Below are 16,880 nucleotides of genomic sequence, written 5' to 3'. Positions count from 1 at the left end.
TGCACGAGGACTGACAATAAGTGTCTATAAAGCCACTTCTATCTGCCACACCTGTGCTTCTGTCATGGTTGCTCTCCTCTCACTCTGTCATTTATCCACAGTCTGCCTCCCTCTGCTCCGTCAGCTGACGTCCTCTCTACACCACCTGCTGTGTTTTATCCTGCAAAAACACATTTAAGAAGCGTTGCACCGAGTAACGGGAGGAACTGCTATAAAATCCATTTAAAGGAGGTGGTGCTGAGTGCTGTGACTGGGGTCCCACCACTGACATCACGGGTGGAGGACATGTTGGAAAACTGCTACAAAGTGCTGTGCAGCCAGCAGAGCTTACAGTCTGTCCTGTGTGTCATACAGGCTCTCACACTTAGTGTTTCTGTGACACATTGAAGAGAAGTTTGTGTTGTTCACAGTTGTGCTTGTACTGAGTGACAGCTGACATGACCTAACAGGAATAATGTGTCTGTGCTGAATGAGAAGTAACACACAATGAAGTCTTGATGCATCTCAATCATCCAGGAAAGTGAGTCTGTTGCTTCTGTTCATCTGGACGCAGCGTTTTGTGGGAGAAACGTGTCGTCATCATCAGGTGACGTCTTCAGTCTCAGCTGCAGGTTTCAGTCTTACAAACAGGACATTTGCATAAAGACTGAAAGCAGCTGCAGGAACGATGGGCTGGGAGCTCCGTTCCTTCATCTTAATTATGCAGATTCTCAGGACCATTGATCAACAACCACTGATCCATGTCCATGAGTCCCATTCACAGAGATGTGGGAATGGCTGCAGTCACAGCATGTAAGATGGAAATAAATGAGAAGTATTTAGCTGAAGTGGATTTGATTTATGTTACTTCTTTTTTAACTTGTAGTTCTACATTGGAAGATTATTGTGATATTGAAATATAAAAATACATTTATATTCTATTATTTTCTCAAAATAAGCGTCACACTCGTGGAAGCCGGTGTAGCCGCCGAAACGCCTGCATTTATGGAGACTTTCAGCCCCAGGTAGGCCAGTTATGGATCTTGGGATCCACATTATGTCAGCAGCTGTTCTCCACCGTGAACTGTGTTCAAACAAACACGCTCACGCCTCACAGACGACAGCTTACAGTCTGTAGAGATAAAGTGACTTCGTACAGCCCCGTCTTCAGTCTTGTGGAGATGATCTCGACGCTTTGGTGGATGTTACTAGCTCCTGTGCAGTATTTTGTAAAGAGATGATTACACCCCGTAAGCGCGTTAAAATTTACGCTAACAATAAGCCATGGGTCACTAAAAGTGTCAAATCCTGTTTAAGGAAAAAGAGACAGGCCTTTAAAGAGGGGCTGTTACCGATTTTCAGACAGCTACCAAGGAAATGAAAATCGAGATCTTGAAAGCAAAACAGACAAAAACCTTCTTGAAAGCAAATTTGCTGCAAAAACTTTTGGGTCTGCCTGGACTTGTATGAAAACCATAGCAGGGTTTCAAAATCCCCAGAGCAGCAGTCAGGTCATTTTAGATGTTTTAATTCAGACAGAGATTTTCAAATGCTTTAAACATGTTTTCTGCTCGTTTTAGTTCTTCTGATTTCAGCGAGGATATTTGGGAACTGAAACAGAAACTGAGAGATACTCAGCACTTTATCATTGAACTCAGCGATGTTAAAAAGGCCTTTCATACAGTCAATGTGAACAAGAGCCAGCGTCCTGATAATATTAGTGGCTGCCTAATTAAATCTTGTGCTGATGAACTCAGGCCTATATTTCAGGTTATTTTTAACAAATCCTTGCAAACACAACATGTGCCCTCTCTTTGCAAAGAAGCAGTCGTGGTTCCTGTCCCTAAATCTAAACGACTTCAGGCCTGCTGCCTCACTTCAGTTGTCATGAAAGTCTTTGAAAAAATCATCAGAAATGTGATTATGAAGAGACTGAAGGTCAGCTGGATCCAATGCAGTTTGCATACAGGCCCAACAGAGGAGTGGAGGACGCACTTTTGACTTTACTAAATCTGATTCTTAAACATGTAGAGAGTAAAGGGACTTTTGCAAGACTTCTTTTCATTGATTTTTCTTCGGCTTTTAATACAACACAGCCCCATATTTTAATTAAAAGACTTTTAGAACAGTTTGAAATCAGGAAAAACCTGGTGGGCTGGATTTTAGATTTTCTAACTGACAGGTCACAAAGAGTGAGAATAAATGGGGTTCTGTCTGACCCAGTGTTCTCCTCCACAGGTTCTCCTCAAGGCTGCGTCCTATCGCCCTTATTATTCACTCTCTATACAAACATGTGTCAGGGCAGACATGAAAACAGGGTCATTATTAAATATGCAGATGACTCTGTTATTGTCAGCTTACTGAAAGAGGGTGAAATTAACCACGGCCCAGTCATTGATGACTTTGTTCAGTGGTGGGAGGAGTCTTATCTCCAGCTGAACATATCTAAAACAAAAGACATGGTTGTTGATTTTAGGAAACAACAAAATGGGCACGGAGTCACTTTAATTAAAGGTCAGAAAATAGAGCAAGTACAATCATATAAATATCTTGGGACCATAATCAATGAAAAACTGAACTTTGATCAAAATTGCAAATCAGTTTGTAAAAAGGGTCACCAGCACCTTTATTGCCTTAGGAAACTTGTTCATTTCCACATTGACCAAAAAATTTTAACTTTGTTTTCTCGTTCTTTTATTGAGTCTGTTTTATCCTTTTGTTTGGTGGCATGGTTCGGTCAGACCTCTGTCACAGAGAAAAACTCTCTGAATCAGATAGTGAGATGGTCCAGTCGTCTGATAGCTGAGCCACAGTCTTGTTTAGCCTCCCTGTACTCTGAGCAGGTACAGAGGATGGCTTTATCAATCCTTAAAAATGGTTCCCATCCTCTAAGGGGTGAATTTCAGCTTCTTCCCTCAGGAAGGAGGTTTCTATTTCCGAGATGCAGGACAAAGCGTTATAAAAATCGCTTTGTCCCCGTTGCTGTCACTGAATTAAATAAGAACTGTTTTTGATTCGAAATATTAAAGTATGTGTCACAGTGAGCTTTATATATTTACTAGGTATGTGTGTTTTTAAAGGGATGTCAAATGCTGTCATTTTTCTGTAAAGCAAATTTACCTTGCCTTTGGGTATAAATAAAGTTACCTTACCTGCAGACGCTGTGCGCAGAGGTTCAGGAGCAGAAGTCCCGTTGTAAACATATCACGGCAGACCCGACGATGTTTGCATGAACGCGCTTTTTTTAAAAGTCAGGTCAAGGCTCCAAAAGCCCAAAGGCGATATAACAGTTTGTGTTTGCTACATGGATCATTGGAGTTCAGCTTTCCTTTGTTATATTTCTTTAAGAGCTCAAAATGTGTTCATTACATAAATCAAATGTAATTTTCTCTGTAGCACTTCATGGATTTCATAAGCAACACACTGTAGTTGTTCACACAAAGCATAAAGGTAAAAACAATATACACAGTGTTATCTTCATTTTAGATGTCACAAAGTATTTGCGGCTCCCAGTGTTTTCCCGAACCCTGACCCTTTGCGTGGAAACCGGGTCCAAAAGGCTCTTTGGGTGTTAAAGGTTGCTGACCCCTGCACTAGGCCCAACTGACACATATATTTGATTCCAAATACAAAAAATAATGTGTAACCTGCTGGAAGAATGTAGGAGGTTGAGACAGGATCTCAACACTTGGTGTCTGCAACAAAAGACAACAATATGTGGGCCGATCGTGGCTCAAGAGTTGGCAGCTCGTCTTGTAATCGGAAGGTTGCCGGTTCGAGCCCCGGCTCGGACAGTCTCGGTCGTTGTGTCCTTGGGCAAAAAAGCACTTTGGGGTCCTTAGGGACGAGTAAAGCGCTCTACAAATACAGGCCATGTAATGGCAGAAACATTCTCTAGTGTAAATCCTGACTAGTTCATTAACTACAGATCAGTTTCAGTGAACATTATTCACAGAGGGATCTGAGTTCCTTATACCAGACTCTACAGAAACTGTAACACTGTACAGCTCTGCGACTCAACAATATGACAACAATGTAACACACACTAGAATCATCAAATAAAGCCCCACTATCCACTAGAACTAGAACTAACTAACTAGCACTGGACACTTGCATATTAGAGATTTCTACCACCATAGGAGGCGAGATATCATCCTTGAACCAGAGCATCCAGCCCTCAATTTCGGACATAAAAAGCGACGTGGCCAGGCATGATAACACTTTGACTGAACTGCAGGACTGTGCCTCGAACCACTCTGACACCATCGCCACTCTCCAGGCCACTGTGGAGCGTTTGTCTGCGGAGGTAAAGAAGTTAGATGAGAGATGTGGAGCTCTTGAGGCACTCCAGGAGGAATAATTTAAGAACTGCAGGAATACCAGAAGGCACAGAGGGACCCAAGATGACTGAGTTGGTTCACACCTGTTGGCGGAGGCGCTATCTCTCGAGGAGAAGCCACTCATCGATCGAGCACATAGAGCGAATCGCCAGCGTCCCAAACAAAGTCATCTTCCTCGGCCCATCATCTTGAGATTGCACTACTACCACATTGGTGAGGAAATTCTGCTGAAAGCTGCAGAGAACAAGAACCTGATGTATAAGGGTTTTTAAAATAAACATCCTCCCAGATTTCCCTCCCTCTGTTGGAAACGCAGAGCCGTTAACTCTACAGAAACTTTTTTTTGGTGTTCTTTATTACATTTTTTACGGCGTCTTTGTCCGGAGAGCGCGTGGAGGTCCGACCTCCCATTGTTTCCCATTGTCTCCCATTGTCTCCCATTGCATAATTAATTACATAATTAATTATGTAACCATAATTAAATGGTTACATCATCTTTAAACGTCCACACTGATGAAGCAACGACAGGTTTGAACCCTCTGTGTTTAACATCACTGGGGCTGCGCTGTGACCATGATCATATCCTATCGTCCTGCACACCTCTGTTGCTTGTGAAGCTCGCACACAAGAATTCCACCCACATGTGCTGTACCAGTGTACCTGCACATGTGATGTGACAACAAAAGTGATTTGATAAACATCTATATCACAACAATTTGACATTTTCTGTGACTTTTCTGAATCTCGGGCAGATGAACTTCCCTGAAGTGTTTCCAGCTGGGCGTCGAGTGTTTGACCGACGCATGAAACGACACGTTTGTGAGTATTTGTGAGTATTTATCACACGGCGTGCTGCGGGGAAAAGCCTGAGAAATCCCAGAGAAGCTTCCTTCCTGCCAGTATACGAGCCCACCAACAGAGACAGGACCAGTTCATCCTCCATCACTTACTGTGTGCACACGTAGCAAATGTTAAAGTTCAAATGGTGGTTTTGTTTGCAGGGACTGTGAGTGGATGGAGATCCTGGTCCTCCTCAGCTGTGAGTTCTTCCTCTGTCATGAGAACCTCAGGGGGAGAACATGTGCTCACTCTCAGCTGCTTTAACAGGAAAGAAGCTCTTTTAGATCAAAGCTGAGAAACTGTTTGTAACAGCGAACTCTGTCACCTTTCTCTCCTCAGCCTGCTGCTGGACAGGCCCATGAAGCTCTGCTGTAAAGGCTTCCATGTCCCAGGCTTCACCTTTACCTGCTGACCAACGGGAGGCGTGGCCAAAACAGCGATGGGGAGTGGAGCAGCAGGTAGCAGAGGTGAGCCTCTTGTATGCAGCCTGTTATCTGTGGGACCAGGGAGGACGTCACACAGATGTTGCTGATTCAACATCTGTGTGACAGCTGGAGCAGCACAGTCTGCAGGAAACATCTGTGCATGTAGGAGACACCAAGGTTTACATGGTGGAAGCAGACGACTGACTCAAGCAGCCTCACATCACAGGCTGCTGGCTACAAGCACATGACCACAGTGACTGGTTTCACTGGTGTCTGTCCCAGTCTGTGGCAGAGACACAGGAAGTCACAGACAGCCTGCACACAGCGTTTCCTCTGGAGTGTGTTTCACACCCTGTTTGTGTTTCTCACTAACATGTTGTAGTTCTTCCTGCACACAGCAGCACTTTGATCATTTCTCCTGCTTTTCTTCCTTTTCTAGCTTTTATACACTGACAGTAACACAAAACTCCAAAGTCATCATTTGAGGAGCTTCTTAAGAGTTTCTGTGAGTTTAGTGAAGTCAGCCTCTCAACAATAAGTGTGTGTGTGTTGATTATCTAATGTTCAGAGAGGACTGCACTGATGTAGCATCCAGGTGAGCAGCTTATGAGCCAACAGGGGAAATTTAGCTGTATTATTGTTGTTTAAATGTAATAATTTATGATTTCATGTTCCAATATTTCACTTTTCCCAACGTTTGTTATCATTTGGTCTGAAAACCATGACAAACAGCAGTGTTACAGTTGTTAGCATTAGCTGCTATAGAGCACTCAGTCACTGTATTGGTGTTAGCGACATGAACATATCTGAGCTAACTGTGTGTTCCAGATGTGCAGCAAACCCAACTGTCCCTGTGTTTTCCTGCTGTAGACATTATCCCCATGATGCTGACGTCCTCTGGTGGGACGAGCTCACACGTTTATGGATTCAGATGCTAACTGGACCAGACTGGTGTCAACCTTTGTGCTATAGAAGCAAATCAAAGAAGAACCAGTTGAACCTGAGCTGTCTGTAGTGGTGACACCAACACCATGTCACCTGCACATGCTGACCCAGGGTCAGTGTTGAACCTATAAGCTGTGTCCTCACAGTTCAATATGTCCTCACTGCACAGGTCAATGACATCAGAGCTGTAATGTTGTTCCCGTCTCACTAAAACTTCTGGCATAAGGTGACTTTTCTGGGTGATTCCTACTCCAGGGTCACCAGTTTGAATCCCTCTGTTACTGCTGGGAACGTGCTGCTAAAGTGCCCTTGAGCAAGGCCACGTCCAGCTTATGAAGCCAACCCTGGGCTCTGCTTGCTGGCAGTGACAGAGTAGATGAAACAGCTCAGTGGATGCTAACTCACAGCTAACAGCGCTCTGTCATGGATAAGTGAAATAAAGCTGACTGACCCACAGCTGCACACAAACACCTCCAACACCTACAGGTCAGCAGGTCCACTGCTGTCTCTGATGGGCCCAAACTTTGCTTGTTCAGCGTTTGCTGCTGCTGACTTTGAAAATCACACCAAACATGGAATCAAATATATCGACTCAGCTTAGACTACAGAGAAGCTCGGCACTGCTCACAAAACTCAAACACAAAAGGCTTTTTAAAGACAACAATCACTTTGACAGACACACAAACACGACTGAGTACAGAGCAGCTGCTGGTTTGAAGCCACAGAAATGTTCAAATGTTTAAACACACTGCAGCGTTGCAGCCGTGATGCATTTGTGCTGCTAAGGCCACACACATCAGCTGCCTTACATTTTAGTACCAGTTCATCTCTGACCATGGCAGCACAGTCTTTCCAGTACAGTGATGTTGGTGGGGACAGTGGGGACTGATTGTTCATTGGCTGTAAGCCGGTCACATGGACGTTTAACTGGTGCTTTGATTGCTCTGTAGTCTGTTGTGCCTGTGAGCTGCTCCTAAAATGAGACAGATTATAATTGTCACCATTCTGTTAATGACTCTTATTATGTGCGCCCTCCTCCACTGTCACACTAAACACATTAAACCTTTATTTTTGTGTAAAGTCAGGATTTATTGGCTCTTCTTAAAAGCGTCATGAAGTGCAAAACTCAGCAAACATTATACAAAAGTAGATTTAGAAGCTGAACTGAAAACATTTAAAGTGACAGTCAGCACAAATCCAGCTGACATCTCCATCCAACCCAAGTCTTCATTTAAAGTCATTATAACTGTGACACACGTTTGTTACAGTATTAATCCTGCCTGATGCTGCTGGGCCAACATCATGAAACAGGCTCAGCATTTATTTCCATTATGAAACTTTATCATTAAAAACAAACCATTGTTCTGCAGTCGTCCCAGGACTGTCGGTCAAACGTTCTCTCCACATGTTTAAGGCTGAGCTCACTTTATCGTCTGCCTGAAGGAGGGAAGCAGATGTTACTAAACATCACAATAAAACATATGAAATGGGTGCACATGAGGAACGTCTGCACTGTTAAAGCCATGCAAACATCTTCACACATGAAGCAGCAACTCCTCTCAGTTTAGCAGCAGCTGGTAAAACCCACAGTGATCCTGGAGCCTCCCTGAAGGACTCGTTCATCAGTAACTGTCAGGAGGACGATTAAACCTGCTGCACACGTCCTGTAGTTACACACTCGGGAGGAAAGACGACGTCCTCGCTCTGCAACATGATCTGTGTTTCATCCAGGACGCTCAAACACAGATTGGTTTCCAAATATTAGACGCACTGGTTCTTCATGCGTTTCTACCTGAGCACTCAGAGTCATTTCTACAACAGGCCTCCTTCACCTGCTGGTGCCTCTGTTTCTGTGTTTGGCTGTTTCCATCAGTGCCTGATGTTTGTGATCTTTGATCTGTTCTGAAGTCTCTCTTTGTAACACAAATGTTGTTTGGCTTCTTTTGCAAACAAGGCAAAAGAACTTTAATGGATTCATTTGCTGATCTTACTGTTCTGATGCAAAGCCGTCCTTTCAACGCTTTAGAAAGAAAACCAAACAATGTTTTTAAAACTTTCCCAAAATGTAAAAGCTATTAAAACCATAAACTTCTGCTCCTTGATCATGTGATTCTTCTTCTAGACTGTCTGTAATTGTTATTGCTGATTGTCAATAAAGTTGTTTTTTATAAGTTATGTTGTAAAGGAAGCTTGTGGCGAGGGAGGAGGGGCGACTAAAAGCAGGTTCATATAGTGGGAAAGTCCTCAGGTCATGTGAGGATATTTACTGATGCGTCAACACTGTCAGATAAAAGAACGGCTGCTGCATTTGTTCTCCCACAAATAAGTTTGGTGATGAGTAAAAGAATTACAGATGATGTGGCAGTTTATACTGGGAGCTGGTAGTGGTGTTACTGGCTTGAACTGGGTGGAGGACGCACTAATATGGAGGTATGTGGTTTGCTGGGACTCTAGCAGCGTGCTAGTGAGTACAGGTGATATGTCTTCAGACTCTAGGCAACATATTGTTTTTGATATACTTCATTTACTGTATAGAATCAAACACAGAGGGATAGAAGTGGATTTCTTATGGCTCCCTGTGAATATCGGTGTTGATGCAATGAACAGGACGATAAGTTTAAAAAGGTGCAGCAAGAAGAAGTCGTGCAGGTTTGACTATAAAATACAGTGAAAGTGAGGTGAAGAGTATAATGAAGGTAAAGATGAAGGACGAGTGGCAGGCACACTGGGACAGAGACGGGAAAGGCAGATATTATTATACAGAAAACAGTCGTGTAGAAGAAGCTGCAGCAGAGACCAGGATGGAATCTGGAGAGTCAGAGTTGGTCACACAGGCTTGAATAGCACACTTAAAAAGGTAAACATGACACAGGAAGTGTGACTTCTGTGGACCAGAGCAGACGTTTGACGGGTTGTTAGCGTCGTCAGGATGCTGGATGGAAACGCTGTGCCTGATAGGATGATTACAGGCTGGACTTTGTCTTCCTGTTACAGATGGATCCAGGCCCTGGATGACTGCTGGACACACATGACCCACACTAGGCTGCCTTCATCCATCCTTTCCTCCTTCACTGAGACTCAGAGTCAGCATGTATGTATTTATCAGTGATTTGAATCCTTTCATTACAGAGTGAAGTTAAAGTAGACGTGTGAACACACTAATAAACACAAAGGGACACAACTACTACTCCATGATGTAAAGCTGAAGTATTACACAGCTTTATGAACCTCCTGTTATCCTGGTAGACGAGTACAGCAATAAATCTTTTACTTGAACATCTTCTGGCTCCAATAAGCTTTGAAATGTGACCATGAAGTTAGAGACACACTGACTGAAACCCACAGCTGTGACTGTGGATCACATCCACACACAGTGTAGCTGCTGTCTCTGTGTGAGGTCTGTGTATATATGTATATATTTATGCTTATATTCATATTCTCTTATTCCCCTTTATTTGATATCCTAATTCTGTGCTGTGTAAAAGTTTGTCGGTGTTCTGCTGCTACAAACTGGATTTCCTGGAGGATAAACATGAGGGATTCATAAAGTTCTATCTCTCTGTTAAAATCCCCCAAAATAAATGAAATGTGAATTTCAGGCAGACGTGTTTTTAAAAGAGTCTCTTTAATGGAAAAATGTGTTTTTAAAACCAGCCAATAGGAGCGTCTGTGGATATCAGCTGAGGCTGAACGCAGGAACACCATCACATATAAATACACAGAATTAAATCACTAGATAGAATCACTAGAAAAGCCCCGCCCCCTCTGAGCCTCCGCTGTGTCCTCAGCACATCCAGGAGCAGCAGGTCAGAGGGGGCGGGGCCATGTCAGGACTTATTTTAAGTAAAATTTAAAGTGGAGCGACGGCAGGAGTCACACAGCAGTAACCAGCTCTGTCTGCCAGGGTCAAAGGTCAAGCAAGTCCTGCAGCTGACCCACACACAGACTTACACTGATCCACAGAGAGTGATGAATCCACACATCACTCGGCTGGAGGAAGCTGGGGTTCCACACCGTCCAATCAGAAACCAGTGTTGACGCTGAGACCCGTCTCTGTAACAGGAAGTCCATGAACAGGCAGACCCTCTGCAGCAGGCTGACCTGTGACCTCTGAGACAGAGGGAGGAGTTTGTGTCAGCAGGGGGCGCTGCAGCATCGCCTGAGAGCTTTAAGAACAACAGCAATAAACAGGAAGTGAAAGTCACACTTCTGTTGGTGTGCGTTATCAGCAGACCCCACCCTCTGCAGGAAGCTGAGATAAGAAGCAGCCAATCACAGAGCAGAGAGCATGTGACTTCCTGTTCCTGCTGTTACTGTGACAACAGCTCCTGGGACAGAGAGCAGCTTTCTAAAGAGGAAAGATGTTGCTGTCACCCCCGGGTGTCATGTGACCCGCCTGATGTACCGATTTAAGACTGTAAGAACAATAACAACATGTTTTAGTCAGGTGATCCATGCAGAGCAGATCCATGTGACCAAACACAGCTGGATCACATGTTTCCTCTCCTGGAAACAGAAAGCCTTCATGTATAAAGGCTCATGTACCCACTGAGCCCTGCTCTCAGATCTGTGAGGCTTTAACAAACAACAGTTTAAAGTCATGTTTAGCATCTTCTGTCAGTGTGGAAGGTCACACACTTTCCTGAGTGTTGAACCCTGAACTACTAGCTGTTCATGTCAGCCTGGACATAAATACAGACCTGCCTGCTGTCATAGACCCCAGCACTCACATGTTACTTATAAGTGACTCATATGTATGCATGTATATATTGTGTATATTGTGCTATTTCTTACTTAGTGTGTTGTGTCTTTGTTCCTGTTTGTGCTGCAGCACTGTAACCTAAATAATTTCCCCTGGGGATCAAAAAAGTATTCTGATTGTGATTAAATGAAAGCAGTCAGAGCAGAGGACGGTGATGTAAGGAATGGGATTTTAATCAGCCAGTCTCCTTTAACTCTCAGCATCACAAAGTAATGTGGTAACATCTGGACTGATGTGTTTACTGTCAGCTAGTTTAAATGCTGTAGGCTGCAGCCGCTGCTCTAACACTATAACTGTAACAGGGCTCAGTGCTGCTTCTAACAGTCTGAGCTGCTTCAGGCTTTATTTGTGAGGAGCACAGCAGCTTACAAACACGTGGCTGGGCCTGGACCCAAAGGAGTGTTTGTTAAAGCCTGCAGTGAATCCAGCAGCAGAATGATGGAAATGCAACACAGCAATGATGAAGAGGAGCAGCATTAAAGCCAAAGTCCAGTTCATACAGTTAGGTCCATAAATCAAATAAGGGAAAATAAAATGTTGTTGGATGCACCTGTCTGCAGCCTTAATGCTCTCTGGTCGCTATGGTAATGCGTAAACATTTCTTTCAAAATAAGACACACGACTACAACACGGGAAAAGACCCAGGGAAACGAAGTTAACGATAAAAACCCTGAAAACCATTGTTGGATTTATATTTTATCATTGTCATTGTTATTGGGGAATATCTAACCATATATGCTTAGAGGTGTAGAACCAATTGTGTAATGATAGTAGTCTTTAAAGACTTTGTGTGACTCCAGAGTGTTCTGGCATTCACACCCACGTCCTGGGATCATGGGAGAGGTGCTACCTTCTTATTGTTTTGTGGTAGGATGTCTGTTTTAGTCTAAGTGCCTTTTGTTTAGATGAACTGCTGGACTTCCAGACCAGCAGGTTTAGGGAAGTCGTTTATGGGGTCACACTCTGACTCCACACACACACACACACACACACACACACACACACACACACACACACACACACACACACACACACACACACACCTACATAACATACAGACTGGTACCTTTGTTCACGTGTATGTTAATGAACCTATGTATATTCATGTAACCTCAATAAAAGAGCAGTGTTACGAGGGAACGGACGAGAGCGACTGTGGTCAAGCGAAGGAACGGCATTGGTCCAGTTCTCTCCCGTGCACGAGAAACATAAAGAACTACTCGTGTCTTGCTTTGCTGTGTAGCTGGATTGAACGATCCAGCGAACAGGTTTATGCTACAAACCTATCAACCATCAATTTCACACCGAGCCTCGACTCTCACGGCCCGGTACCAAACGACTCACGGACCGGTCCGTGACCCGGGGGTTGGGAACCGCTGAGTTAACGCATGAGTAGTTCAGGGCTGCACGTCATTTTCATTGTTAATATCTTTGTGAAAAGCACATTGATGTGAAAATCTTCATCAGAGTCAGAGGCCCTACAACACGATTAAAGATTCATTCAAAATAAAATCACAAGTAATTATCATCTTCATAACATTTCATTAAACATTAGAGACAGACTGCTGTGTACATCTCATCTCTATCCAAACAACCTACAGTCCACAAACACATCATGAACCAGTGCTCTGGGCTGTGGTCTGTCCCCAGTTACATGGATCAGCTGGTTCCCTGGAGGTGACTGCTGCTGTGGTTTGGAGCGGATGAATAAACCTGAACTGAATCAGGTGTCCAGTTACTTTTGGTCCCTTTAAACCAGGCTGTCACATGTTCAGGATGTGAAACTCCTCCTCCGTGAAAACGGGTGTGGGTCACAATCAGCCAAGGTCTTGGGTGAACCCATTGTGAGATCTAGCCCCACGCTATCATGTGATTTCCTGTGATCAAATGTCCCAGGATGTGAGTGGGCGTTAAGACGTCCATGTCCCTCTTCAAGCAACTTAAAGAAGTCCAGACGCTTTTCTTTCCAAGCTCCTTCAACAACATCATTCATAGAACAGCTTCCAGCTTCTTTTGCTCGGCTACAGTTTGGATGGATTTGCAGATGCAACAAGACTAAAATGGTTAGGGTCAGGAGGTCAAAGGTCAGAGCTCCTGTGGGTCTGAGGGCGGCCTCACGCTGGAGAAGGATGAAGGAGTCTGACCTGAGCCAGTGTTTGACATGAACACATCAGCACTGCTGTCAGTGAGCCTAACGACAGCCGTTAGCATCATTTCAGTGTTTCAGTCATAAAAACACTTCCTGTCTCTGTGGTGGTTACAGTGACATCATGCAGTTTGTGCTTTGACCTCCAGAGGGCGACAAATCAGCACAGACAGAGAGCTCCATTCAAACTTTGCTGCCATCAGGAATAATTCTTCAAATATAATCATCAGTGTTTGAGCAGCTATGATATCAGGGACAATCTAGACATGTGTGACAATACTGAACATGTCACATGACACACCTCAAACATCATGTGATCCACTCTCAGTCTGCACTTTCATTCATGACTTCAACAGGTTGAAATGAGCTTTGAAGAAACATCAGTTCAGTGCTGAAATATTTAAACGCTGCAGGAAGAACAACAACAAAGTGATGACGGATGTTTGTGCTTCAAACAGGAAAACCAGCAGAAATAAATCACAGCCTGCCAGAGGTTTGGAGTTTCCGAGGTGCAACTGAACGCAGCACAGTGTTCCAATGCTCCTGATTGTCCTCAAACGTCTCTTTGGGTGTTTCCTTCCTGCTCAAAGTTTACTGTCACTTCCTGTTGTGTTTAAATGTTCATTTTATCTATTAAAAAACTTTTTATTTCTCTGTATCACTTTGGTTGATGGACTAATTTTTATATAACGCTTTTCTACTCTCCTGGTGTACTCAAAGCGCTGTATACAACATGCCACATTCACCCACTCACACAAGCACTTCTAAACTCAAGTGTAAACAAATAACATTCAAATACTGTTTATGCTGCCAAGTTGAAATGGCTGAAACATATTGAAGATCCTGAATACTGAAGAAGCTCCTCATCAGACTCATATTTGAATCTGCAGGCAGCCAAGAGCGCAACGTCATCATCAATGCCCTAGTCACCTTCCACGCTTCCACCTGCATCCGGTTTGTCTGGCGTACAAGCCACAGAGATTTCCTTCACTTCTTCTCTGGACAAGGGTGAGAATGCACTTGCTGTACTTAGACTGTACTTGTATTTATATGGCAGGACAGGACTGATACACCCACACCCTCTAAACCCTTCAAAAATGCAATTCTGAAAATGATTGCATTACAAATATTCTGTATGTGTCATCAAAACAGGTTCTTGAAGGACCATTCTGCATTGACCTTGTACTGTAAAATGTCCAGTTTTATTTTTGTTTGCTACTAGATGAAATGTATACTGTTGCATAGGAGTGTAAAGAGCATTTTATTCATCTGCTCTTAATTATTTCACATACTATTTGGTCCACTAGTTCCAAAACTAGAGACTGGCACCTTGTAAGGCGAGAAGATGAATCTGGTGGGTTATTAGATGATTAAGGGACGACAGATGTTTAAAAAGCTTCTGAGATTGATTGACCGCTATCTGTTTATTTACTTTAGTTGATAATGGATATGTGTGTTTTTTATTTTAAAATATTATTTAAGATATTAAAGTACAAAAGCTAAAGTGTGGTTCGAGCAGTGTCTATAGAGCCACAGTGTCAAAGTCGGTCACATGATTACTGTCATTGCTTTTCTTGGTACTTTAGCCTTAGCATGACTAGCTGAAGGAGGAGGATGCACAGTGCTAGGCTATAGAACAGTCCATCTATTTTTTAAGCGATGTCATTGTGTCTATCAGGTGTTATTCATACCTGGGCCGTCAGAATGGAGGACAGCTAGTCTCCCTGCAGAGAAATGGTTGCTTGTTTCAGTCGACGGTGCAACATGAGGTTCTTCATGCTCTGGGCTTCCACCACGAGCAGGTCCGCTCTGACAGAGATCTGCATGTGAGGATCCTTACCGGGAACATCATCACAGGTCAGCTGAACTACCCAAAACGTTGGTTACAGTTAACTTAGTACACAATGGGACATCCTCCTGTTTCACAGCAGTGTACATATTACAAGTAATCTGTGCTTTTCCAAACTCAGCACATAAAACACTGCAGTTCAAGCGAGCACTGCATAGAAGATTTTGTTTGTATTTCTTTAGTCCCAAGACTATCAAACAAATGACCACAGAAGAGATTAGCTAGCATTTCGATCTATACATCGTCAAAGAGCTGAGACTGAAGACGGATTTTGAAGTGGAAGCATATAAAAACATGTAATATTTTCTGGAAATCTTTGTTTAGGACAAGAGCGCAACTTTGTGAAAGTGCAGACCAACAATTTGGGGACTCCCTATGACTTCAACTCTGTCATGCACTATGGCAGGTGAGTTGCTGTGTGAGATGGACTTTGTAAGGTTTTATATTTCCTTACATGTTTTGCATTTTCTGCAAGAAAATGTAATCCAGACTAACAAAAACATGCACACACTCAGTGGGGAATGGATTTTTAATGTTAAATACTTTATGGGCCCATTTTCTCCTCTGTTTTCCTAATATAACCGCGTATGTGTGTTTGTGTGCTGTTGTTTGTTCTTTTAGACTCGCCTTCTCCAAGAATGGGCAGCCAACCATTGTTGCCAGGTCCAATCCTAATCTTAATTTTGGAAATGCTTTCCGAATGAGTCCCAATGACATCGCCCGTGTAAACAGGCTTTATGGATGCTGTGAGTAATTAAGACACACCCACAAAAAAGAAATTTGCTATCTTTTTGTTCGAAGCAAGTACTGATCGGAGTTGATTTTTTTTCCTAACCAGAAATTCAGCAAGAACCTTCAACTTTGCATCCAGACTCTTCAGATGCCCAAACACCAGCATTACACCAAGGGACTGGATCCACTATACTTAAAAATGATAAAAGAAACATAAAATGTGCTGCAAATATCACATTTAGAGAGTTGAAATTCTGGGTCTTTGTTTTACGAGCTAAACGGCAGGCTTATATACCAGAGGGTGATGGTGTTAACTCGCTTTCTGTTGAGGTTTTCTCCCCTTTTGTTAGACTATAAACTATCATTAATGGATTTCTCAATCTGTGCAGTTTGATAATTAACTTTGTAACTGTAAATGATGCAGACATAGAACCAAACCTTGCGACTGCGACATGTCTCAAAACTTTTTGTTTGGCAAAACAGCAAAGTGAAAAAATATGTGAACAAAACAAAAAGTCAAGTCTTTCATGGAATGATCATGACTGTTGTCTTATACATGACCAACATGTATCAACAAGATATAGTGTGTAGATATAGTCCAGTGTCACAAGTGTAAGAAGAAGAATCTTTCTTCTGATATTTTAAAAATAGATTTTTCTGACAATGTCTTCTAATTTTTCTTGCTTTTGTTTTTCGAGGGGTTTTATCTTTGGTTTGTTGTCTCTTTCTGTAAGAAGTGCTATCAAATAAAATTCCATATTTCAAGCAACAGGGGGCAGTATTGTTTCATTATTATATTTTAAGTTATTTTAGAAATATGTGTTTTGCTTAAAGTTGGACAGAATGTTACAGGTGCCTTTTT

General features: G+C 42.9%; 2 protein-coding genes across 2 annotated transcripts in view; both read left to right on the top strand.

Annotated features, from left to right (window-relative positions):
* Positions 1–16,880, top strand: part of LOC147337090 (protein NLRC3-like) — a 290,822-nt gene that overhangs the window by 105,937 nt on the left and 168,005 nt on the right. The gene's annotated exons all lie outside the window — the stretch shown is intronic.
* LOC147337092 (hatching enzyme 1.2-like) lies at positions 9,232–16,040 on the top strand. The gene is made up of 6 exons (XM_086266018.1): positions 9,232–9,344; positions 9,524–9,612; positions 14,328–14,445; positions 15,116–15,294; positions 15,611–15,692; positions 15,908–16,040. Exons 1-6 carry the CDS (start codon positions 9,232–9,234, stop codon positions 16,038–16,040), a joined length of 714 nt encoding a protein of 237 aa, XP_086122144.1.

The sequence above is a fragment of the Aulonocara sp. 'chitande type north' Nkhata Bay genome, linkage group LG3 (genome assembly GCF_057382095.1).
Source record: "Aulonocara sp. 'chitande type north' Nkhata Bay isolate Kocher_YH1m ecotype deep benthic linkage group LG3, A_spYH_male_GT1.1, whole genome shotgun sequence".
Taxonomy (NCBI): Eukaryota; Metazoa; Chordata; class Actinopteri; order Cichliformes; family Cichlidae; genus Aulonocara; species Aulonocara sp. 'chitande type north' Nkhata Bay.
The sequence above is the reverse complement of the archived record's forward strand: the minus strand, read 5'-3'. Positions and strand labels throughout refer to the sequence as shown.